Raw genomic sequence first — 26575 nt, 5'->3', positions numbered from 1 at the left:
AAAAATCAGATCAAGTCCAGACTAGAACCCAGTCTCTCGCACCAGCAGCAAGGACACTTGCTCCAATCATGAGCTACTAACTTGATTCTCAAAGCGTTATTGAGGGTCCTTTCTTGAGGGGGAAACGATTCAGGCTATAACTTTCGCATTGATGCAGAGGAAAACAAACATCTGTTTCCCAAGCCAGAGAGTTTGTCTGTTTAATGGACATGGAGGTAGAGGGGGTTGGGGGGATAAGAATTTTGTAATCTACTTTGCAATATTCCTACTATGAGCTGGGTTCACTTCTTTGTTTGCAAGCCCTGAGGTGCAACAACTATAATTAATTCTAATACGTCAAGTAAAAAAGGGCAGATATTTCAAGGATTTAACTGCAAAAAATTACTCAAATAGCACAGGTCTTTTAAAAGCATTTCATTTCATTCATAAATACCAATGATTTTTTTCCATTAGGGAAACACCTGTAATCTTTGCATCTACAAGGAATCAATCACCTGGAGAGCGAAAAAACAGTCATCTGCTTCCAGAGTAACCACTTGTCAATACATGTCCTCAGGCTTTGCTTGACTTCCTGGTTCCTCAGGCTGTAGATGATGGGGTTGAGCATGGGAGTGACCACGGTGTAAGACAGGGACACCATTTTCTTCATGTTGGATGAGAGGCTGGACTTGGGTCGCAGGTGAATGATGCCAGTTGTGCTGTAGAAAAGAGTCACAACCACCAGGTGAGCTGCACAGGTGGAAAAGGCTCGCCTCTGGCCCACAGCCAAGGGGATCTGAAGAACAGCATGGATAATGCAAAGGTAGGAGATGGCTATCAGAGAAAAGGGAATCATCACTATTAGGACAATAGCAATAAAAATCAGTAGTTCAAAGAAGGCTGTGTCTACACACACCAGCTTCAGCAAAGGAGAAACATCACAAAAGAAATGATCAACTGTGTTTCTCCCACAGAAGGGCAGGGTAAATAACCATGTGGTGAAGCCCAGAGCCACAGGGACACCACACAGCCAAGACCCAATGGCCATCTTGAAGCAGCGATCCCTGTTCATCAGGGTGGCATAATGCAATGGGTGGCATATTGCCGCTTGCCGGTCATAAGCCATTGCTCCTAAGAGGAAACACTCACAGGTGACAAAAAGAATAACGCAGTTGAGCTGCAAGGCGCAAGCTGTGAAGGAAATAATTTTTCTCTCCACCAGCAGAATTGCAAGCATCTTGGGGACAATGGTGAGGCTGTAGCAGATTTCTGTCAAGGCAAGATTCTTTAGGAGGTAGTACATGGGCGTGTGTAGGACAGGGTCAACGGTTGTGATCACAACAATTAGAGAGTTCCCTATCAACGTGGCCAGGAACATGATGGAAATCAGCATGAAAAACAGGAGCTGCATCTTGCCATGGAAGGCAAACCCTGAAAGGAAGAAGTGAGTAGCGATGGTTTGGTTTCCTGGCTTCATTTCCTCCACAGGTTCTGTCCTAAAAGAGAAAAAGCAAAACAAAACACACAAGAAAAAGGGTTAGTAGATTGGGACAGACTTGTGGTCTCAGGAATTGCTACACTTGCAAGTACAATGAAGCTTAAAATATGAATGAGATGAAACTTGGACTGGATATGACAGTGACCCCAGTGGAAAAATATCTCAGCTGGGCAACCTCTTCAAGATCATCTTTAACAGTCACAGGCTGGGATGCATCTTCTCATATTTAGGTAAACACAAAATAGACATTAAAATTTCCAATAACCATTCTGTCCTTATTTTATATAGAAACAAATGAATCCTTCCAAAGGGCAGGTCACCTTAGTGTAAGAGTGGCATCTATGATGTGACAGAAGAATTCACTGTGGATGGGCTGGATGTCTCTCAGTAAATTTCAGCATCTAAATGTCTGCAGGCATCTAACTGTGAACCAGTCATCTTGGAACTGGTTTGTATTTAATGGTGGGAAATACAGCACAAGACAGAAGCACCATTTATTTCCTTCTAAAGTGGATGTCCAAGGATGCCAGGATTGGAGGATCATTAATCATGAAATGAGTGTACAATGGCCTAATTTTTTGATAGCTGGAAATAACTGAAATATTATTGGTGCTCTAAGCCAGGTGATATGGAGATCCTGTGGCTTCCCACCTCCTGGTCTGACTCAAGCAGAAGTGATCTACCTGAGTTATTTTCACTGTTAATCCTGCAAAATACAATCCAAACCTAAACAGCTTTAAATTCATAAAAGTGTTCACTCACTTACTTTTGTTTCATCAAATCATATAAAATCTGTATTCTGAGTTTTCATTTAATGTAAGCTCTGGGAAGTAACATGATGCCCAGCATACCAACGGCTGCCCCCATGAAAGTGGCTGCCAGCATCTACACCTTGCTGCCATTTTCTGGGATTTATCATCTCAGCAGATCTGCTCACAGAATTATTTCTCTGGGAAACTTCCTGGACTGTTTTGGCCAAAAGATACTTGGCTGATTTTTGAAAGACAAAGATGAAAGGGAAAAGGGTGGGGGGGAGGTTAGAAAGTATGGATGCTGTGATTCCCTTAATCAACATATTTATGAGCAAAATGGGCAGCTACAGTTGCCAAGGTTTTCTATAGACAATAGAAATAAGCAGGCATACTGTCAGTGTAATTACTGTTTCACCCCCGTAGGCATCTCAGATAATATTAACCACTGATGCCACGGAGGTTTTTATTTCTCTTGTTTGAGTGGCTAATTCAGATTTAAATATCTGCACTGCTGGTGCCTAAAGGTAGGTGAGATGGATTCCCCTTGTACATCGTAATAGCAGCTCCAGGCTCCAATGAGAAAAAATAAACCATAGAAACACACTTATGTCTTGGTTCTGCCATAGGCATCAAGTAAGAATGAGGAACAGAAATATTACCTTATCTTACTACAACGGGTAGAGTTTTCTCTCTCTCTTCAGCAGAGGCAATAATTCTCAAGGCAGAGAGGATGAGAAATTATGAATAGAGGGAAAAAAGGAAAGGAACATAACTTTGATTTCATCTGTAAGAGGCTGCTTCTTGTCTCTGATTCCAAAGGCTCTGACAGCAAATGGGTGGAAGTATTTGAATTTTCACTTGCTCCCAGTAGGATCAGACCTCCAGTGAGCAACTTCTTAGGATGATGAGATCATGCGTTAAGTGATCTTTTTTTTTAATATCTTTGGGCTATATGAGTGTGCAGTATGTCTTATGACATACTAGCAATCTAATTATAGTATTAGCAGTGTTTCTTTCCACGTGTTCAGAACTGCTGCTGCTCTGTCACAAATTACATGGCTTTCTCGTTTCTGTGAGTTCTCTCATTGTCTCATCCGTGTGAATGGAAATGTCTTTATCCGTGTGTGGTGACCTGGCTTTGGGCGGCTGCCAGGCTCCCACGCAGCCGCTCGCTCACTCCCCCTCCTGGACAGGACAGGACAGGATGGGGGAGAAAACGAGATGAAAAGCTTCCATCTCAGGGAGATCACTTACAAATTGCCATCACGAGCAATTCACACTGACCCTAATAAATGCTCAAGATACGTTACTTTAACATAATCCTAAAAAGACTGTATGTTGGCTTTTCCTAAAGTACAACTGCTTGTTACAGTTTTTGCTCATTTGTCAAAAAAAAAACAAAACCAAACCCAAACAAATAATCTCTCCAGTTTCCTTTCACATTGAGATGATTGTGGTTTCTGTTGCAACAGATTTGAATGCTTGCTCCATCCTCCTCCTCTGAGCCTCAAGCTCTCCTGGGTTCCACCTGCCTCTTCAGAGCATTCCTGCAGTGTGTGGTGTGTGTGCGTGTTTTGCATGGCTGAAGGGATTTTTCATCAGCCACACAGGTATATTCTCTGAAGCATCAATCTGCCAGTTTGCATGGTGAAAGTGCATGAGATAATTAAGAATTCTTATTTTTCAAAGTTCATGTCCTGTTTGAGCATGCAATAGGCTCGGTATTGAAAGCCAAAGCTGAAATGGAATTGAATCTGGCCAGGGATGTCAAAGACAGCAAGAAAGGCTTCTGTAAGTACATAGGTGACAAAAGGCAGACAAAGGAAAATGTGGGCCCATTGCTGAATGAGCTGGGGGACCTGGTGACACAGGACATAGAAAAGGGGGATATACCGTATGCCCACTTGTCCTTGGTGTTTACTAGCAAGACCAGGCTTCAGGAATCCCAGACCCTAGAGATCAGGGACAGAGTCTGGAGCATGAATGGCAAATCCTCGGTGAAAGAAGATCACGGCAGGGAATACCGGACATACATAAGTCCAGGAACCCTGACGGGATGCTCCCATGAGTGCTGAGGGAGCTGGCTGACGTCATCATGAGGCCACTCTGCATAATCTTTGTATGCTCACTGTGACTGGGGGAGACGTCTGAGGACGGAAGGAATGGAAATGTCACTCCTGTCTTTGAAAAGGGCAAGAAGGAGGACATGGAGAACTACAGGTTGCCCAGCTTCACTTTGGTCTCTGGGAAGGTGATGGAGGAACTCATGAGGTGAACCTTTTCCAAGCTGTTGTGGCTTAACCCCAGTGAGCAATCAAAACCATGAGAGCTGCTCACTCAGTCCACCCGTCCCTCTTCTCCAAACAGGGAAGAGATGCAAAATGGAAAGGGGAAACTCATGGACTGACATAAAAACAGCATAATAAAATAACAAAATAAAGTAATATACTCCTACTGCTACTAATTATAACGTGTCTAAAATAAAAATAAAATGGAAATCATCTGTGAGTTGTTCTTCAACTGATTCATCAGTGAATAGAAAGACCCTCTAACCAGAGGAAGACTCCATGCTGACATCCTTTATCTTGCTGTTGGAAGGGAAGGCAGCCTGTACATGACAAAGTGTTGTTTCTGCACAGCTTCAAAGCACAACCATGTGAGTTACTTACACCTGCTGGCATACTTTGTGCAGAAGTCATATCTGGCCCATTAAGAACCACATTTCATCAAGAAAGAAGACTCAACAGAGAAGAAGATGGAAAAAAAGCATTAGTGATATAGAACTCCAAGCAAATCCCAGCCTAACAGAGTAGTTCCTTATCGAGGGTTTTGATTGTGGGGTGCCTATAAAACCCTGGCAGATGTATTGTTAAACTCCTCTCCTCCCCCCACTTCCCACTTTTGCCCCTCCTTCTTCCCCCTTCCCACTCAGGACAGGTGATCGGGAGGGAAAGAAGGACAAAGAGAAGAGAGTTGGAAAAATTAAAAATGTTTTACTAATGCTACTAATAAGAATAGAGAAAATAATACAAAATATACAAAACCTAACTTGAAAGTCTCAGCAACTGCAGAGCCGGCACCCAAAGTCCTGGACTGGACTCTGCAGCCAACCGGAGCTGGATTCAGTCTCTCACTAGGCCTCAGTTTGCAGGGACGACTAGCAAGATCCTCTCCTAATGTCAGCCATGAGGAAAACGGGAATAGGTCCTCATGATCTCCCACTTTTATATGAAGTATTCATGTGAATGGAATGTTATACACAGTTGATCAGTTTCTTGGTCACTTGTTTCTTGTTGTCCCTCTCGCGAGATGTGAATCTGTCCTTATCAATAAGTTTGCATTCCATTGATATGTGTGCCAAAACATGTATCTGGTTCTCAGGGAAAATGCAACTAATATGAAGGCTTTAGCTGACAGGCAAAATCACTAAAAGACATGCTGTACAAAGTAGTTATTGAGACAACTGGGATGGCACTGGGAAGTGCCTTTGGTTTTGTCCTTTATAGAGACAGTCTAGGACTGGTATGTAGTTATGTGTACACAGGTGTACAGAAATGGTTTAGACCCTATGGAGTGTGCCAGCTGGGGTCTAAATATCATCACAGAAGAAGAAGGGACTATATTAAGTTCTGGGTCACATCCATCATCCTAGGATACCTTACCTTGTCAAGAATTGCACTACAGATCTGCATTTAGGCAACTGAATCTGGATCTCATACCCGTACTCATGGCTTGGTGAGCATGATCACTTCATAAACAGGGACACAGACAAGCAGAGATGTCGTGCTTTCTTCCTCTTGGTCTACAATACCAAAGGTGGGCCCTGGGGGTCCCAGAGAACCACGCAGTGGGCAAGAATTGGGCTGATGGGTCAGGCTCAAAGGGTTCTAGTAAACAGTTTTTGTTGGGCTGATGAGCAGCCACTATGGGGTCCTGCAGGGATCCCTCTTAGGGCCAGATATCTTCATAAACAACTTAAACGCAGGACTTAATGGAATGTAAAGTAAGTTCACCAATGACACCAAATTGGGAGATGTTTTTTGGTTTTCTTGGAAGGAGGGCTGCGGGTGGGTTGGTTGGTTTGGTTAGTTTTGGGAAGATTTTGTTATTATCTAGTCTCTATGTGCTGCTTTATTTTCACTCTTCTACTTTGCAGGTGCTCATCTACACACTATGTTGCTGTGCAATTCACCATTGATTCAGAAAACTCATCTCAGGAGACTGATCAAAGCAATAGGAAATTTAATTCCCACATGAGGTTGTTGATATTTTGCACATTCTGGACAAGAAGAAAAGACTTTTTGCTCCTCTAATTCGGTCATCAGAGATTTCTGGTAGCATTTGCAAAGTCTGCTCCTTGAATCCTACCCAAATAACTACAAGCCCCTGAGAACTCACAGTAGTCATTGTCATCACAGCTGCAGCATTGATCTCTTAGCTACAGGAATGCCAAGGAGATACCACAGAAAAAAGGAGAGTAGAAACACTCTTAACTCCACAAAATACGTTGCTTTGTCCTCGGCTTTGCTTCCTGACTCTCAATCAAAGGGCCCTACTGCAATGAGAAAAGTGCTGATTGACAGAGAGGTGAGGATTGTGCAGAACTATTTTTTTATATTACGTTATTTATATAGTTGGAAAAATAGGAAAACCTCAGCATGAAATATCTTGTATTGGCATTTGTGTTTAAGTTAGAAGGAAACTAAAATAAAAATAAAATTGAAAATAAAAGAGAATATGTTTGGGAAAACTATTTTCTTTTGACTGCATGTGCTCATTAGTTTATCACAGAAAATTTATTAGTCAGCAACTGGGAAATAGAAGGGAAGTGTTAGAAACAGAAGAAAAAGGTGTTTAGAGGGAAGAAAGGAAAGGGATTAGATCATCTGTGGTTGAGTGAGAAAAACAGGCAGAACCAGAGGAGGTAGTGGAACACACCTGAATGAAATGCTGTCTTTCTGCAGATGCATTTCAATGAGGAGGGCTTTGGAGCCTAAAGGTGGCAAATCACATGGAAGAAACTGAAGCATTGGTATTGCACACAGAATGGCATCTCTAACTCTTGCAGTGCAGGTGACAGACTAAAATATTGATAAGGCTGTAATATTATCAAATCTGATTTTTCCAATGGAGCTTGTCCAAAGATCAGACTAAAGGCATTTTCAGAGAAATGTGAGCAGTGTTCCAGAGTGAACGCATGTGTGCAACATGCTCATGTTCTTTTATGGTGAAATCAGTTTGGAAGTTCCCTGTTTGTTTCCTGTTTTCATGCTGAAAAACTAAGCTAAGGAAGCATGAGAAAAGGAGCGATAGGGCTGGAGACCTCTCTGAATGGCTTTCAAAAATCATTTGTTTCAAGTAGAAGTATATAATACAACAGAATGGATGAGAAAGACTGTGAAATGTTCCTATATATGTTTTAGCTTCTTTAAAAGATGTCTTTTGAAAGTAATATTTTTTCATTAGTTGGATTGATCAATTTTAGTCATCACTGCATTGAATGTACAGAGAAAACCACTCATCATGTAATATTTGCAGTCTCTGTTGTAACCAAGAAATAGCTGTGCCTGCCTGCTCTACTAAAATAATGTCAGGATTTTGTTCTTTATTCTGTATGGTTGGGAATTGCCCAGAGACGAACGATGGTGACAGAACTGACCGTGTTGTCTCAGTGGGCAGTATGACTGACTTTCAGTGGGATGAGCCCATTCGTCTGGAACTTGCACCAGGTAACTCGTCTCCTGCAAGTTCAGTCTTGCTCCATCACAGTATTGCGGGAGCTGAGATATTGGCTTTTGTCCCATTCGTCTGCTGCTGAGCAACCAAGAGACATTCTTTAGGCAAAGTATACATTCCAATAGCAAAAGCAGTTTGTGATCACAAGCTCAGGCAGCCTCTTGCTTTATTCTCATCAGCATCCAAAAGAAATGCTGAGGACTGTATGGTACCTTAGAGCACCTTCTGCGGGCTGTTTATACAAAATCAGAAAGTGTGCAATTTTTCATATCTCAGAACTGTCTGGAAGAGATGGTAACCATTAGAAATGTGAAAACTGAAATCAACTTAATGAAATGTAGGCACAACAGTGGAAAGAAAGCATCAGAACTTAGAAGATTTATTCATGGGATCAGGAGTTGCAGCAGGAAGTTACAGATGAGAACAACTGAAATATGAGTGTGGGTGAAGGTGAGAAAGCAGTCCTGTTTCACATCTTACATACTCTTCTGTTATGCATAGGTGGAAGGCTTCATTTGAAGATTTTCTTGGCTCTAGACAGAAATAGGAGAAGACTACATTCAAGTTTTTTTTGTCCATGTTAGTTTCTTCTGTGTTTGATTATGTCTGATGTTTTGTTATGCTCTTGCTACTCACAACTGTGGAACCTTGACATTTTGCTTTTGCTTCTTATTGTTCCAGCAATGCTGAACCAGACAGAGCTCAACGAGTTCATCCTCTTGGGTCTCACTGATATCCAGGGGCTGCAGCACTTTTTCTTTGTTTGCTTCCTCTTGCTCTACTTGACCAGTCTTCTGTGAAATGGTGCCATTGTGACCACGGTGATAGCTGAGCCCCATCTTACTATTGGAGTGGTATGTAGGGCAGCCAGACCTTGGTATGGATCCCACAATTTTTAATGGATGGCTGTTTTGCTTCAGAAAGGAAACCAGGAGCCCTTGGGCTGACTCCTGACATTGAGAAGCAAATTTGGCAAGTATTTTGCTACAAAGACGCCAGAATCTCATCCTTATCTGTGAAACCACAGCGAAAATAAAACATCAGAAATCCAAAGAGAGCACAATGGATGGAACAAATGTGAGGTTTCACAAATACTAATTCTAATTCTAATATTTGAAAGAGATTTAGGAAATGTTGCCCAAACACTGCTTCAGGTCAGCTGGGGTTGCACAACTCAGGAGGAATTCCAGCCGTACACTCTGTGCACCGAGATGGAGATCTTTGTGTTAGATCTTTTAGGGGGGGGGGTGTTGAGGAGGAGAGGTAGATAGGTTGTTTGTGTTTTGTGGACTGTTTCACTTTATCTTTTCTGTTTTACGGGTGCTCATCTATGCACTTTCTTCAGGCAACACTATGTTGCTGTGCAATTCCCCATTGATTCAGAAATCTCATCTCAGGAGACTGAACAAAGCAATAGGAAATTTAATTCCCACATGAGCTTGTTGATATTTTGCACATTTTGGACATGAAGGAAAATCTTTATTCCTCCTCTAATGAGGTCACCAGAGATTTCTAGTACCATTTGCAAAGCTTCCTCCATGCATCCTACCTGAATAACTACAAGCCCTTGAGAACTCATAGTAGTCATTGTCATCACAGCTGCAGCATTGATCTCTCAGCTACAAGAATGTCAAGGAGATACCACAGAAAAAAGGAGAGCAGAAATTCTCGGTCTCTTAACTCCACAAAATATTCTGATTTATCCTCAGCTTTGCTGAGGATATGTTCTAACCTATATGTATATTTTCTAACGTATTTAAAAGGCATATTTTGCAAGTAATTATATTTTTCTAGTTGGATTCGTCAATCTTAATCATCACTGCTTTGAATGTACAGAGAAAACTACTCAACTTGTAAAATTTGGGGTCTCTGTTGTAAGCCAGAAATACCTGTGCCTGCCTGCTCTAGTAGAATAATGTCAGGAGTTTGTTCTTTGTTCTTTATGAAAAAAAAACTGAAAGCAAGTGTGTACCCATTTGCATTTCAGAAGACGAACGATGGTGACAGAACTGACCTTGTTGTCTCATTGGGCAGTATGACCGACTTTCAGTGGGATGAGCCCGTTCGTCTGGAACTTGCACCAGGTAACTCGTCTCCTGCAAGTTCAGTCTTGCTCCATCACAGTATTGCGGGAGCTGAGATCTTGGCTTTTGTCCCATTCATCTGCTGCTGAGCAACCTAGAGACATTCTTTAGGCAAAGTATACAGTCCAATAGGAAAAGCAGTTTGTGATCACAAGCTCAGGCAGCCTCTTCCTATATTCTCATCAACATCCAAAAGAAATACTGAGGACTGTATGATACCTTGGGGCACGTTCTGCTGGCTGTTTATACAAAATTGGAAATTGTGCAGTTTTTCAGATGGAAGAATTGTCTAAAAGAGATTGCAACCAATAAAATGTGAAAGTTGAAATCCACTTAATGAAATGTAGGCACAATACTGGAAAGAAAGCATCAAGAATGATTCACATGATGAGTTATGAGCTGGATTGATGAGATCATGGGTTGCAGCAGGAAGTTACAGATGAGGACAACTGAAATAAGAATGTGGGCGAATGTGAGAAATTAGCCATGTTTTACTTCATATATACATACATCACACTCACATCATTTCTATTGTGTTTGATTACATGTCTGAAGTATTGTAATGCTCTTGCTGCTCACAACTGTGGAACCTTGAGATTTTGCTTTTGTTTCTTACTGTTCTAGCAATGCTGAACCAGACAGAGCTCAGCGAGTTCATCCTCTTGGGTCTCACTGATATCCAGGGGCTGCAGCACTTTTTCTTTGTTTGCTTCCTCTTGCTCTACTTGACCAGTCTTCTGGGAAATGGTGCCATTGTGACCACGGTGATAGCTGAGCCCCATCTTCACACACCAATGTACTTCTTCCTGGGGAACTTGTCCTGCCTGCACATTGTCTTCTCCACAGTCACTGGTCCCAAGATGTTGACTGGCCTTCTCTTTGGACATCAGCCCATCTCTTTTGGTGGGTGCTTAGCTCAGATCCACTTCTTCCACTTCCTGGGAAGTACTGAGGTTGTGCTACTGGCCACCATGGCCTATGACCCTTACGTGGCCATCTGCAATCCTTTGCGCTACACCCTTGTCATGAGCCCCCAGACTTGTCTGCTGCTGGCTGTGGCCAGCTGGTCCATTGGTTTTGTGCATGCCATGATACACTCAGTCATGACCTCTCAGCTGACTTTCTGTGGCCACAACCACATTCATCACTTCTTCTGTGACATCAAGCCACTGTTGAATTTGGCTTGCAGTAGTACCAGCCTCAACATGACCCTCCTCAATGTCATTACCACATCTGTTGCACTAGGCTCCTTTGCTCTCATAGTCCTCTCCTACCTCTACCTCATCTTCTTCACCTTCCATAAAGTCCGGTCCCAGGAAGGAAGATGGAAGCCCTTCACCACCTGTGCCTTCCACCTCACTGTTGTGGCACTGTTGTACATTCCAGTGCTCTTCAATTACACACCACCCTCCTCAGGAAGCTCCCTTCAAAGGGATGTGCAAGTGTCTCTCCTGTACAGTGCTGTCACCCCAGCTCTGAACCCCTTGATCTACACTCTTAGGAACCCGGAGAAGAGATCTGCCCTGAAAAAAATGCTATGTTTTGAGTGGACATAACTTGAGCATGATATTGTCAACATTTGACTTGAGTCAGACCACTGGAAGGATCTGCTGAATGATGAAACCACTGATCTGTATTTACATGAACTGCTACAGACATGTTAAATGTCCTCAAGTATCCTACCCTGACTTTGCCTTTGGATCCAGAACTGGACACGTCTGTTGCAGTTCCTTTGTCACACTCCATGCCTGTGATTTAAGGACATTCCTAAGAGCACTGGATATCTACTTATACTTGGGTACCAAATCCCAACTTTAGTGTGGGATGCAGCGGTTTATAAGTACTTAATTTTGAGATTTTGTGTGTCTTAACACAGACATTCAGCACCTTCAGTCTTAGCCTGGATTACAGTTTCATGTCATGGAATCGTATCATAGAATCATAGAATCATTTCAGTTGGAAGAGACCCTCAGCATCACTGAGTCCAACCATAACCCAATCCTAGCACTAAACCATGTGCCTAAGAACCTTCTCGAAACACCTTTTCAACCCCTCCAGGGATGGTGACTCCAGTACTGCCCTGGGCAGCCTGTTCCATTGCCTGAAAACCCTTTCCGGGAAAATCTTTTTCTAATATCCAATCTAAACCTCCCCTGGCATAACTTGTGGCCATTTCCTCTTGTCCAATCAGTTGTTTCTTGGGAGAAGAGACCAACCCCCTCCATTCTCCAACCTCCCTTCAGGCAGTTGTAGATAGCAATAAGGTCTCCCCTCAGCCTCCTTTTCTTAAGGCTAAACAGACCTTGTTCCCTCAACTGCTCCTCATCACACTTGTGCTCCAGGTCCTTCACCAGCTTCATCACCTCCTCTGCACTCTCTCCAGTACTTCAATATCCCTCTTATGATGAGGGGCGCAAAACTGAACACACTATTCGAGGTGAGACCTCCCCAGCACCGAGTGCAGTGGCACCACCACTGCTCTAGTCCTCCTGGTCACACTATTCCTGATACATGCCAGGATGCTGGCGGCCTTTTGGCCACCTGAACACACTGCTGGCTCATGTTCAGTTGGCTGTCAATCAACACTCCCAGATCCCTTTCTGCCAGGCAGCTTTTCAGCCACTCTTCCCTGAGCCTGCAGCGTTCATGGGGATGTTGTGACCCAAGTGCAGGCCCCAGCACTTGGCCTTGTGTGCTGGTTTGACTGAAAATGGGTTAGCTTTCTTCGTGCAGTTAGAAAACTTTCCTTTTTTATAGCTAGCACACTATTTATTTGGACTTAGTTGAGAACAAGCAGATAACACCCCAACACAGAGTTAATGTTTTTAATTGCTTTGGTCTGAGAGCCAAGGACATTTTGAGTACCTTGCTTACAGGTGTGAGGCATCAAGGAAGGGCAGCAGAAATGGAGCAGAGCTTGACTGACATCCAGACTGATCAATTTGAGTATTCCATCCCATTAGTATCCTGCTAATGATTTAAGGAGAGTTGGGGAGCAAGAAACTTCCAGTTTTGGCTCTAGTGATCTCTCTGGTTTTTCACTCTCTCTCTCTCTCTTGGTAGCCAGAAAGTTCAGTTGGGACACTCAGCCCAGCCTTTTGCCATTTTGCAGAGGCCTCTGGGCTCCTCTGCCTTTTTTCTCTCTTTCTCTCTCTCTGGGATCAGCTTTAGGACCAGGTGTGGCTTGCTGGGATTAGCTGCTCATTTGTGGCCAGAGTTTATTTGGAATTGTTTTGAGTATATTTTATTTCTCCTATATATCTCTCTCTCTATATATATATATATATAGATAGATAGATAGATATTTACTAGTAGTGTATTAGTATTTTGTTATTTTAGTTATTTTATTAAACTGTGTTTATCTCAATCCAAGTTTCTCCCTTCCTTTTTGATTCTTTCCCCTGCTGGGGCGGGGCAGGGGAGGGGGAGAGCGAATGGCTATTGGTCGTACTGCTAACTTGGGTTAAACCACGACACCTTGTTAAACCTCAGGCACTTGCCCTCAGCCCAACGCTCCAGCTGGTCTAGATCCCTCTGTATGGCCTTCCTACCTTCCAACAGATCAACGCTTTCACCCAATTTGGTGTCATCTGCAGACTCACTGAGGGTGCACTCAATCCCCTCATTCTGATTATTGACAAAGAGACCAAACAAAACTGCCTCCAGTACAGAGCCCTGAGGACACCACTCATAACCAGCCACCCACTGGATTTGGTTCCTTTCACCACAACTCTTTGGGCCCGGCCATCCAACCAGTTCTTTACCCATTGCAGATACACCATCCAGGCCATGATCTGCAGCTTCTCCAGGAGATGCTGTGGGATATGGTGTCAAAGGCCTTACTAAAATCTAACTACACAACATCCACAGCCTTTCCCTCATCTACTACGTGGGTCATCTTGTCATACAAGGAGATCAGGTTGGTCAAACAGGACCTGCCTTTCATAAACCCACCTTGACTGGGCCTGATCTTCTGGTTCTCCTCTATATGCCATGTCATGATCCACAGGATTATCTGCTCCATGACCTTCCCTAGCACCAGGTTAGACTGACAGGTCTGTAGTTCCCTGGATCTTCCTTCTGACGCTTCTTCTAGATGGGTGTCACGTTAGCCAAATTCCAGTCAACTGGGACCTCCCCAGTTAGCTAAGATTGCAGATAATTAATGGAAAGTGGCTCGGTGATCACCTCCGCCAGCTCCCTCAGCACCCTTGGGTGCATCTCATCTGGCCCCATAGACTTGTGTATGTCCAAGCAGTATAGCAGGACACTAACCATTTCCCCCTGGATTATTTGTGCTTCATTCTGCTTCGCATCCCTGTCTTCTGGCTCAGGGGGCTGGGTGCCTGGAGCACAACTGTTCTGACTATTAAAGGCTGAGGCAAAGATGGCATTTAGTACTTCAGTAATTCCCTCATCTTCTGTCACTATGTTTCCCTCTGTATCCATCAGGGATGGACATTCCCCTTACCGCTCCTTATGTTGCTGATGTATTAAACTTGTTGCCTTTTACAGTGGTGACCAGGCCCGTATCTTGACAAAATGGAGTGCAACAGACTTATAACAGAATCCCAGAGTGTCAGGGGTTGGAAGGGCCCTGGAAAGCTCATCCAGTGCAACCCCCCCATGGAGCAGGAACACCCAGATGAGGTTACACAGGAAGGTGTCCAGGCGGGTTGGAATGTCTGCGCAGAAGGAGTCTCCACAACCTCCCTGGGCAGCCTGGGCCAGGCTCTGCCACCCTCACCCCAAACAAGTTTCTCCTCAGATTTCAATGGAACCTCCTGTGTTCCAATTTGCACCCATTGTCCCTTGTCCTGTCACTTGTTGTCACCAAGAAGAGCCTGGCTCCATCCTCCTGACACTCCCCCTTTCCATATTGATAACCATGAATGAGTCACCCCTTAGTTTCCTCTTCTCCAAGCAAAAACTTATAGGTTTAACCAGTCAGTTTACAGGGAATGTTGGTGGGGGGACACATAAGGGGATGTTGCTGGCTGAATACGAAAGGCAGATCGCAAAGCTTGTGTGCTCCAAGTACCTCAGTCAATGGGTAAAGGAGGAGGAATCACCTGTGTTTGGAATTAGGGTAAATACGGGGCTGTGTCTTCCCACGCTTTTGAGAGACCCCATAGAGACTCCAGTGCACTTTATTCATCAGTGTCCTCCAGGCTGAACAAAACCAGAGGCTTTAGCTGCTCTTCATTTGGCTTCTTCTCCAAACCCTTCAGCAACTTTTTAGCCCTCTTCTGCACACTCTCTAGTAGCTTAATATCTTCTTTATCCCATGGCACCCAGCCCTGCACACAGTGTCTCAGGTGAGGCCGCTCCAGTGCAGAGCAGAGCGGGACAGTCCCCTCCCTCACCTGGCTGGCCATGCTGTGCTGGATGCACCCCAGGGTACGGTTGGACCTCTTGGCTGCCAGGGCACGCTGTTGGCTCATGTCCAACTTGCTGTCAAACAGAACCCCCAGATCCTTCTCCGTGGAGCTGCTCTCCAGCATCTGGTCCCCCAGTCTGTATGTACAGCAAGGGTTGCCGAAGAGGGGAGAAGGACAAAGCAAGGCCCTTGCGCTTGCCAGCCCGAGTGCGGGGGCACTGAGGTTTGCAGGGAGAGCTTGGTGCAGCCTGGTGATGGGTGCAGGGAAGAGGAGGGCAGGAGGCCTGAGCAGCAGCGCTGGTGCTGGCAGGTCCAGGCAGCATCAGGCAGGGCTGGGGAGGTCCCTGCAGAGCTGCTGGGGGGAGCAGAGTGGCGCAGCGGGAGCGTGCTGGGCCCATAACCCAGAGGTCGATGGATCAAAACCATCCTCTGCTACTTGCTTTTGGCCTCGCTCCAGCCCCACCAGACACTGCCTCTCCCTTGCAGCGTTCATCAGGTGCTCCCTGCACTGCTGCCCTCCTGCCCTCTGGACGCCCAAGGCTGTCCCAGTGCCTGAGCCCCCTCTCTCTGCCACTGACACCTTCTCCTTTGCTTTCTCTGCAGGCACCGCTTCCAAAGTGCCCATCAGCAAGGCAGAGGAGTCTGTGGACCAGCAGCCAGAGCACAGCACACAGTTCCCCCCAGCAGGCAGGGGATGTCCTGGGAACACTGCTGTTTCCCACTTGCCACCAGGCAGCTCAGTCCCCGCCTTCCCAGGAACAAGAGGGGACTATCAGGGCTCTGCAGCTGGGGAGGAGGACAAGCCTGTTAGTGTGGGAACCACCTCTGTGTCAAGAGGTAAGGGGAAGACCTGTGTGGGATGTGGACAGTTCCAGCTCTGCAGTGCACCTGCTGCACCATAAAGCTGAGCCATCAGCAATGTGTGTGGCCCCTCTGTGAAGACATATTCGAGAAAGGGCAGAAAAGGCCAGGCTGAGAGAGGAGGAAGAAACGAAAAGAGTGGGAAAGAGCAGAGGGAAGATGCATCCTGCTCGTGCAGGTAAAGGAGCCTGGTGTGAAGGAGTCTGGAACAGCCTTAGGAGATGAACGCCATTCTCACTGAGGGAGAGGCTACTTTGGGACAGAAGGGAACAGTGTGTCCTGGAAGAAAGGCCCAGAGTTTGAAGTCAGCCAAGACAATCCTAGCAGAGGAAAGCAGTCCGGATCATGCAGGGTCTCCAACATGGGGGTGCAGGGAAGCAGCAGCAGAGAGCACAAGTACAAGCATCAAACCACCCAACTCTGGGCTATCAATGCACTCTGTGAGGGGCAATGTTGAAGAGCATAAGCTGGAAACTTCATAACCAGGTCTTATGAACAGAAAGTGAGATTCTCAGGGCTTAGATGACCAGGCAGATGGAGAGAGTACCAGGCTCACCCAGGACCATATGGCTGCACTGGGGTGGCCACAGGAGAAAGACAACAGGTGTTCAGCAGGTCCCATGGTATAATGGTGAGCACTCTGCACTCTGAATCCACTGGTCTGAGTTCAAATCTCAGTGGGACCTCAAGTTTTAGCTCTCTCAGAGCTTTCCTCTGCATGCACAGCCTTGCTGTTGGGTCACTTCTTTAATGCATTCCCATCAGCCCTCCTCTCCTGTGCTCCCAGCCCTGGCACTGACATCAGTGCCCCTTCTCCTGCCCTGTGCCCAACAAACCTCTGCAGGTTTCCCGAGCTCTGGCCCTGCCCCGTCTCAGCTCCCTTCTTCCTGATGGCTGCTTCTGGATGGGGGATCCAGCAGCGGCTCAGCAAATCACACAAGAGCTGAGGTGCAGATCATGCAGGCCAAGCCTGGCTCAAAGCAGGGTCAAGAAGAGGAGGCTGTTGAGGGCCTTGTCTGGTTGGCTGTTGGACATTTTCTAAGATGGAGAATCTACAGCCTTGCTGGGAACCTTTTCCCCATCTTGACCACCATTGTTTCTGGCATTAAGTTTATTTCCTCTCCTGTCCATTGCTTCTGGTGTCCTGTCAGGGAATTCCACCCACCCTGGCACTGTTTCTGCATGGGGACACAGTCACTGTCATGGGAAAGAGCAGGTTCTCCCTCTTTCTTGCAGAGCGGTTGAACAACTGACAGAGGAGGAGGACAAACCACCACGAGTCTCCAGCTATGCTGCACAAAGTCTTTAATGAGAAGGAGCAAAAGCAGTGGCACAGAACAGAGATCAAGAAACACATCTGCAGGGTTCAGGGCAACACAGAGAACAGCCCATTGCCCAAGGACAAGCTTGAAACACAAAGCACTTGCCTTTCCCCATTCTGCTCCACCTGCTGGCAATCCCAGCCCAGCAAGAGCAGTCCCTAACTCCAGCACCCTCCCCCAGCACCAGGAGGTTCAGCAAAGCAGAAGAGAACGAGCCCTTTCTCAAGGAGCTCAGAGCAAAGCAGAGCCAGAGGAGGCACAGCGAGGCCTGACGTGCAGCCAGGAGCCGTGGGCACAGGTCCCTCCTGCCAGCTGGCATGAGGACACCCAGCCCATCTGCAAGGCCTGGCCACACTCCTGCTGTGCAGTCCCCGTCATTCTTCCTGCTCCAGAAGGGACGATGCACCAGGTTCAGCAGTTCAGTCGGCAGCGGGGGGGAGGCAGGCACAGCCCTGACCCCCCCAGACCAAGGGAGCCCCCAGAAGAGATGGGAACCCCCTCAGTGCTGAGGGAGCTCCCAACAGCAGCTGACAGAGAGGATCCCACAACTGTGTTCTGAGGGAAAGAAGTGAGGATGGGGCCCGGCAGGGTCACCACCACTGGAGAGGCCTCAATGGCCACCGTCGAGTCACCACAGCGGGCGACACAGGGCTCACTGCAGCTGCTTGCAAGTGGGGTTGGGCCCGAGGAACCACAAGGTGCTGGGATACAGGGTCTGAAGCAAGACATCTCTCGGTGAGGGAGGCAAAGCTGAAACACAGAGCACAGACACAACACAATTTCAGTCTGTCTTTCTTGTCCTCAGTTCTCTCTGGAGATGCACTTCACTGTCCTCCACCTGCCTTTTAACTCTAAGTTCAGAAATTGCCTCCAGCTCAGCTTGCTGACGTGTACAACAGGTATGACACCTCAGCTAAAGCTAGATTTGAATGCCTAGGACCAAAGAACTAACTGATTGCTGATGTCACAAGGACCTCCTCCTGCATTACCCAGTGCAAAAGCCCAGATGAAGGTTCATGCCACTAGTCCACCACAAATGCACTGCGTGGAGCAAGGGTCTCAGAAATCAGCTCTTGAGAACACACAGTGTGCACAGAGCTGCCATGGCCCTCACTGTGCTCTCTGAGTTGCATGGTCCAGAAAGCTTGAACCACTGTTGGGACAGGACCCAGCTCAGTGGATTTAAAGCCCCTGTGGAGAGCCTGATCATACCCCATCTCCAGAACAGGCAGTGCTGCATGGAAGGAGCCACTGGATGCACTTGACCATTTGGTTAGAGACCATCTGTCTAAAGCAGAAATTCTGCTGAGCAAGCAGACCTCCCTGCAGCTGAGCCCCATTCATCCCCTTGTGCTTGAAACAACCTTCCTCTTCCCAGCTCTCCCCAGCCAGGCCCATCAAAAGGGAAAGAGTTGGCAGCCCTTCAACAGTTCTAGTGCTGTGCACGTTGAGGCAGCCCAAGGATCCACCTGAGTAGCCGCCATGACAGCAGTCCAGCCCATGGGGAGAGATGGAGTGCACAGAGGCTTACCTCGTTCCTGGAGGAAAGGGAGGCAAGAGAGGAGGATGCAGAGCCTGGAGCAGCGCAGGCTTTTATGCTGTGTCCTAGTGCCCCGTGGGGCCACAAACATTCCTTGCTCATGAAGCATTTAAACACATAGTAGCTGTTGCTTGATGAGTCCTTGCTGGTGCTTAATTACTTGGTCCTTTCATCCCAAATGTTGTGTTCCTTTTTAATACTGCTGGACACCAAAATAATTAATCTGTGTCCCAGCTTCATAAGGCAACTTACTTCTGAGGTCTAAGTCTAGTATTCATGTTGATTTTTTTGGTTATTTTGTGATATGGATTGTTACATTGCCTTCTTAATGGTGAGTGCAACCACCAATCATGGTGAAGTTCTGCTTTAAAGGATACGTCAAGTCAACTCTCCAATGTTTTCAGTGCAGGCACACAGGCTAAACCTGAGAGACGTTTCTCCCCACAGGTCATTGTAGACACGGAGGAGACTATGAGTAAGTTGTAACAGAATGTTGAGACTGTGCAATCTCATACAGGAGAAGAGATGCACCTCTACAGGGATGTGGCAAAGCTGAACAGCAAGGAAAAACCACTTGAGGCTGGAGGGAAGTCCCTTGTGGGTTGGAATGACAGCGACGACAACCTTGTTCATGTTCATCAGGCTGTACCACATCCAGGTTTTGTGATTAAAGAGATGCCTTTGTCCTTTCTTGAAAGAGACCCACACCCAAATGGACCTGGTTTGCTCTGCAAGGGAACCCCAGAGCCCTAAGGCTTGCATGGCCTGCTTATGCGGACAAGTGCAGGGCAAGGAACCAAATGCTCATGGCCATTTTTCTAAGGTCAGGAATGGCACGGCCCATTCCATGCATTACAGACTACAAAGGGACATTGGATCAGCATCCTAGGGCACCTGGGAAAACCCTGAACTACCATCAAACATGAGTCATTGCTGTGAATTTCAGTGGACATGTTGTCCTGGCCTCAGGTGCACCAGCGATACCACAGCTGGTAGCCTCATGAAACCACTGGTGCTTCTACGTGATCTTGAACTGTTGCTATGTTCCAAGGCATGACCTTTTGCTGGCTACTCAAGGACTCATGTGACAGTGTTAGGTCAACGGCTGCACTTGATTTTCTTGAGGGTCTCTTCCAACCAAAGCGACTCTTTCATTCAGCATACCTGAGAAGTACAACAGTTGGAATGGGTGTCTGGAGGTCCTCTGCTCCAATGAACTGCTCCAAGCAGCTCAAATTCCCCAATAACTCAACAGCTTCAGCCCTCTTACCCTTTTGCATTTACATCCATCTCCTGCTCCCCACATTGCTCATCTTCACCAGACTCCATAACCCTAGTGGCGTGAGCCTTACCCTACACACCACGTGCTCCAGCCCTCACGTTCTGTCTGTTCCTCTGCCAGTACTTCTCTCCAGAAGATCCCAGGGTTATGGGATGAGGTCTGGAGGTGGATGGGAAGTAAACAGAAGGATTAGGAGTGAAGGCTCCTTCCAGGATTTACAGTGAAAGTTCTGCTTCTACAGACTTTCCCTCTTCTTCCTGTCACACCTGCTGCCCAGAAGAGGGTTATACTCAATGGCATGAAAGTGAAATGCAGACCATGTGGCATTCACACATCCAGCACTCATGGTCTTCATGGAGCACTACCAGATTTCTTGGCTCATTCAGATCAAACCTAGATATCGGTGGGTTTCAAAAGTGGGATGAAACAACCAGACTGAGAAGGAGAAAGAGAAGTGGCCATCCCTGAGGTGTCATTATACTGACCACATGAGAAAATCTATTCATCTCATCTCCCCAGACCTTTCTGTGTAACTGCTAAACAATGCTGGCACCCTCACTGCCATCTCCTGGTGGCCCGCAAGGGGCACAGTGCAGCCCTGGATGTGCTGTCCTAGAGACAGTGACTTCTCCAATGGTGGCAGAGTTCAGAAGTCAACAGGACAAGGCTCAGAGCTTCCTGAGGTAAGTGGGAAGCTTTGTCTGCTCAGAGCAGGAGATTGGTCCAGAGGACCTTCTCAGGTCCCTTCTAACCATCATTATTTGGAAGAGCATGGAGTCTCAAGAGCCCTTGAGCAGCAAACAAACAGCAATGCCTTGGAAGTCAGCTGCAGCACAAGGCTGCATAGAAGCACCAGTTGATTCAGGAATGATGCTAAAAGGTGTGGTAATGCCTTTGAGGAAAGTAGAGCTTTCAGAGGAATGAGGCTATGACTCTGGTATCTCTGACATGCCTGAGGCTGGGGCACTTTGTCCACTGGAGTCCACAGCATGATGACTCACGTTTGCCAGGAGCTCAGGGTTTTTCCCAACTCTTTCACATCATGATGACTCCCAGGTGCTCTGTGAGACTGATCCAATGTCCCTTTGTAGTCTGAAATGTATGGAATAGATCACCCCATCTGTGACCAAGAAAAGAGGCCATGAGCTTTTGCCTCTCGCCCTGAACCTCTCTGCAAAATCAGGCCATGCATACCTCTGGGGTATGGGATGCTCTTTCTGAGCAAATCAAGTCGATTTGGGTGTGGGTGTCTTTCACAGATGGGCATGGGCTTCTCTGTGATCACTCTCCTATGTGTTGATTTGCTTCTTTTCACAAGGTTCTTCACTTCTTGATCCGAGCCTAGATTCCTTCTTGGAAGAAACATGAGGGCCTGCTTATCAAGGGATGTGGCTATGGAGATCCCATGGAGAGGTTACTTGAAAGAGATCGGCTTGACCCTCTGGTCTGCTCTTCATTATTATTAATCTTCCTTTTGTTCCCTGGGCTCATGGGCAGACTAAACAAGCTGTGGCAGAGCCTGATATGAGTATTTAAGGTCCTTGTGGCCCTCAGTCCTGCTTGCAAGGGGTTTTCCTCCAGCCCACAATGATCCTTCTTTGCTATTGAGCTTTGCAACATCCCTGCAGAACAGCATCTATTCTCCTGTACAAGATTGTGCAGTCTTGAACCTACTTGCTCTCTCCTGTGTGTCTACAATGACCCATTGTAGAAATGTTCCTTAGGTTTAGCTTGAATATCTGCACTAAAAGCACCCAACAGCTAACTCAAGGTGTCCATCATAGATGGATTTCACCGTGGCTCATGTTTATGCTCACCATGAAGAGGGCAATGTGACAAAGGCAATTCATGAGACACAAACCCACTTAAAATCTGGCTGCATACAAGCTGAGCCTCAGAGTTTATTTACGTTACAAATGCGGGACACAGAAGAATTGTTTCGACGTATCACAATGTCGAGGGTTAAGACTGCGGGGTGACAATAAAACCCTGGCAAATACATTGTTAACCTCCTCTTCCCCCCCACTTCCCCCTTTTTTGCCCCTCCCTCTCCCCCCTTCCCACTCAGGACAGGTGATCGGGAGGGAAAGAAGGACAGAGAGAAGAGAGTTGGAAAAATTAACAATGTTTTACTAATGCTACTAATAAGAATAGAGAAAATAACACAAAATATACAAAACCTACCTTGAAAGTCTCAGCAACTGCAGAGCCGGCACCCGAAGTCCTGGACTGGACTCTGCAGCCAACCGGAGCTGGATTCAGTCTCTCACTAGGCCTCAGTTCGCAGTGACGACTAGCAAGGTCCTCTCCTAATGACGGCCATAAGGAAAAAAAGGGAAAAAGGGACGAGATCCTCGTGATCTCGCACTTTTATGTGAAGTATTCACGTGAATGGAATGTTATACACAGTTGGTCAGTTTCTTGGTCACTTGTTTCTCGTCTCCCCTCTCGCGAGATGTCCATCCGTGCTTATCAATAAGGCTGCATTCCATTGCTAGGTTTACCAAAACATGTGTCTGGTTCTCCAGGAAAATGCAGTTAATATGAAGGCTTTAGCTGACAGGCAAATTCACTGAAAGAGAAACTTATTTTTAACAAAACCAGGACACACAGTCACCAAGCACTGATCCTGATAGGGGGCTTCAGCCACTCAGACATCTGCTGGGAAAGTGGTACGGCAAACCGCAAGCAGTCCGGGAAACTACTGGAATGTGCTGAGGACAACTTTTTATTACGGGTGATGGAAACTCCATCCAGAGGAGAGACACTGCTGGACCTGTTGTTTACTAGTGCGGAAGAATTTACCCAATGGGTCAAGACTGGGGTAGTATGACTACAATTGACATGCAAGAGGTAGATATACTCAACAACATTTTTTGTCACTGTCTTCACTGGCAAGTGTCTTAGCCACAACACCAAATTAATGCAATCCAAAGGCAGGGCCTGGGAGAATGAAGTACCAGTCATCACGGGAGATCACGTTCAAGCCCATATAACAAACGTGAATGTGCACAACTCCACGGGACTTGTTGAGATGCATCCAAGGATCCTGAAGAAATTGGCAGATGAAGTTGCAAAGCCAATAGCGATTACATTTGAAGAGCTGTGGCAGGTTGGTGAAATTTCTGGAAAAGTGAAAACATAACCCCCACTTTTTAAAAGTGTAGAAAGGAAGACTGAGGGAACTGCAGCCTGGTCAGTCTCACCTCTTTGCCCAGCAAGACCATAAGGCAGATCCTCCTGGAAACTATTCTAAGGCACATGGAAACAAAGATGACTGGTGACAGCCAACATGGTTGTCCTGGCAAATTGTGCCCGAGAAACTTACTGGCCTTCTACACATTGGCTCAGTGGTCACACTCAAAGAGTTGCAGTCAATGTCTTGAAGTCCGGGGGAAGACCAACGACCAGTGGTGTCCCACAAGGGTCTGTACTGGGACCAGTATTATTTAAAATCTTTCCTGAGAACATAGACAGTGGGATTGAGTTCACCCTCAACAAGCTTGCGGATGGGACCAAGTTGAGTGACATGGTTGTTACTCTAGAGGGAAGGGATGCCAGCCAGAGGGACCTTGACAGGCTAGAGAGGGGGTCCAGGCGAACCTCATGAAGTTCAACAAAGCCATATGCAAGGTCCTGCACCTGGGTCAGGGCAATCCCAAACATGGATATGGGCTGCGCCATGACTGAATAGAGAGCAGCCCTGTGGTGGTGGATTTGGGCATATTGGTGGATGAAGAACTGAATATGAGCTGCCAATGCATGCTTGCAGCCCAGAAAGCCAGTTGTATCCTGGGCTGTATCAGAAGAAGGGTGGCCTGAAAGTCAGAGGTGATTCTACCCATCTACTCTGCCCCATGAGACTCCACCTGGAGTACAGTGTTTAGATGTAGGGCCTCCAACATAGGAAATACATGGACCTGCTCAATTGGGTCCAGAGTAGTACACACAGATGATCAGGGGGTCTGGGCACCTCTCCTAGGAGGAGAGGATGAGAGATTTGGGGTTTTTTATGCTAGAGAATAGAAGGCTCTTCAGAGACCTCAAGATCGGGAGGGACACTTTGTCAGGGAGTGCAGTGACAAGAAGAGAGGCAAAGTTTTTAAAATGAAAAAGGTTAGATGTAGATTAAATATTTGAAAGAAACTCTTCCCTGTGATGGTGGTGAGACACTGGACCAGGCCTTCCATAGAAGCTGTGATTGCTCCATCTTGGAAGTGTTTAAAGCACTTTAAAGCTGGAAGGGCCTTTGAGAAACTTTTTCTTGTGAAAGGTGTCCTTGTCCACGTGAGGGGGGTAGAACAAAATTATATTTAAGGACCTTTAGAATCAAAACTCATTCTGTGATTCACAGCTCATTCCAGTTACTATGAAGTGGGAGCAAAATATTTCAGATGAAAGGGGCAGGGACTCAATCACCAGCAAGGCTTTGGCAAGCAACAACTAATGGGAGCTTAGATGCTTCATGAGCAAGGAATGTTTGTGGCCCCACAGAGCACTAGGACACAGCATAAAAGCCTGCGCTGCTCCAGGCTCTGCATCCTCCTCTCTTGCCTCCCTTTCCTCCAGGAACGAGGTAAGACTCTGTGCACTCCATCTCTCCCCATGGGCTGGACTGCTGTCATGGTGGCTACTCAGGTGGATGCTTGGGCTGCCTCAATGTGCACAGCAATAGAACTGTTGAAGGGCTGCCACCTCTTTCCCGTTTGATGGGCCTGGCTGGGGATAGCTGGGAAGAGGAAGGTTCTTTCAAGCACAAGGGGATGAATGGGGCTCAGCTGCAGGGAGGTCTGCTCAGCAGAATTTCTGCTTTAGACAGATGGTCTCTAACCAAATGGCCAAGTGCATCCAGTGGCTCCTTCCATGCAGCACTGCCTGTTCTGGAGATGGGGTATGATCAGGCTCTCCACAGGGGCTTTAAATCCACTGAGCTGGGTCCTGTCCCAACAGTGGTTCAGCCTTTCTGGACCATGCAACTCAGAGAGCACAGTGAGGGCCATGGCAGCTCTGTGCACACTGTGTGTTCTCAAGAGCTGATTTCTGAGACCCTTGTTCCACGCAGCCTATTTCTGCTGGACTAGTGGCATGAACCTTCATCTGGGCTTTTGCACTGGGTAATGCAGGAGGAGGTCCTTGTGACATCAGCAGTCAGTTAGGCACTTCTTTGGTCGTAGGCATTCAAATCTAGCTTTAGCTGAGGTGTCATACCTGTTGTACATGTCAGCAAGATGAGCTGGAGGCAATTTCTGAACTTAGAGTTAAAAGGCAGGTGGAGGAGAGTGAAGTGCATCTGCAGAGAGAAGTGAGGACAAGAAAGACAGACTGAAATTGTGTTGTGTCTGTGCTCTGTGTTTCAGCTTTGCCCCCCTCACCGAGAGATGTCTTGCTTCAGACCCTGTATTCCAGCACCTTGTGGTTCCTCTGGCCCAACCCCACTTGCAAGCAGCTGCAGTGAGCCCTGTGTCGCCCGCTGTGGTGACTCGACGGTGGCCATTGAGGCCTCTCCAGTGGTGGTGACCCTGCCGGGCCCCATCCTCACTTCTTTCCCTCAGAACACAGTTGTGGGATCCTCTCTGTCAGCTGCTGTTGGGAGCTCCCTCAGCACTGGGGGGGTTCCCATCTCTTCTGGGGGCTCCCTTGGTCTGGGGGGGTCAGGGCTGTGCCTGCCTCCCCCCCGCTGCCGACTGAACTGCTGAACCTGGTGCATCGTCCCTTCTGGAGCAGGAAGAATGATGGGGACTGCACAGCAGGAGTGTGGCCAGGCCTTGCAGATGGGCTGGGTGTCCTCATGCCAGCTGGCAGGAGGGACCTGTGCCCACGGCTCCTGGCTGCACGTCAGGCCTCGCTGTGCCTCCTCTGGCTCTGCTTTGCTCTGAGCTCCTTGAGAAAGGGCTCGTTCTCTTCTGCTTTGCTGAACCTCCTGGTGCTGGGGGAGGGTGCTGGAGTTAGGGACTGCTCTTGCTGGGCTGGGATTGCCAGCAGGTGGAGCAGAATGGGGAAAGGCAAGTGCTTGGTGTTTCAAGCTTGTCCTTGGGCAATGGGCTGTTCTCTGTGTTGCCCTGAACCCTGCAGATGTGTTTCTTGATCTCTGTTCTGTGCCACTGCTTTTGCTCCTTCTCATTAAAGACTTTGTGCAGCATA

General features: G+C 46.9%; 2 protein-coding genes, 2 long non-coding RNA genes and 1 other non-coding gene across 5 annotated transcripts; 3 read left to right on the top strand and 2 right to left on the bottom strand.

The window, feature by feature from the left end:
- Positions 1–286: 286 nt before the first annotated feature.
- LOC135580517 (olfactory receptor 10A7-like) lies at positions 287–1478 on the bottom strand. Its single transcript, XM_065076345.1, has one exon. It carries the CDS (start codon positions 1454–1456, stop codon positions 491–493), a length of 966 nt encoding a protein of 321 aa, XP_064932417.1. The 5' UTR covers positions 1457–1478; the 3' UTR covers positions 287–490.
- A 9197-nt stretch (positions 1479–10675) lies between these two features.
- On the top strand, positions 10676–12496 carry LOC106146086 (olfactory receptor 12D1-like). The gene has a single exon (XM_013371720.3). It carries the CDS (start codon positions 10676–10678, stop codon positions 11603–11605), a length of 930 nt encoding a protein of 309 aa, XP_013227174.2. The 3' UTR covers positions 11606–12496.
- A 3296-nt stretch (positions 12497–15792) lies between these two features.
- On the top strand, positions 15793–15864 carry TRNAM-CAU (transfer RNA methionine (anticodon CAU)). The gene has a single exon. It is a non-coding gene; the product is annotated as a tRNA-Met (tRNA).
- Positions 15865–17578: 1714 nt separating this feature from the next.
- LOC135580607 (uncharacterized) lies at positions 17579–19221 on the bottom strand. Its single transcript, XR_010475526.1, has 2 exons — positions 19144–19221; positions 17579–18362 (listed from the first exon to the last, which is right to left on the bottom strand). It is a non-coding gene; the product is annotated as an uncharacterized LOC135580607 (long non-coding RNA).
- Positions 19222–24789: 5568 nt separating this feature from the next.
- On the top strand, positions 24790–26575 carry LOC135580606 (uncharacterized). Its single transcript, XR_010475525.1, has 2 exons — positions 24790–25010; positions 25792–26575. It is a non-coding gene; the product is annotated as an uncharacterized LOC135580606 (long non-coding RNA).

This window comes from Columba livia, chromosome 11 (assembly GCF_036013475.1).
Source record: "Columba livia isolate bColLiv1 breed racing homer chromosome 11, bColLiv1.pat.W.v2, whole genome shotgun sequence".
Taxonomy (NCBI): domain Eukaryota; kingdom Metazoa; phylum Chordata; class Aves; order Columbiformes; family Columbidae; genus Columba; species Columba livia.
This window is presented reverse-complemented; position numbering and strand designations above follow the sequence as displayed.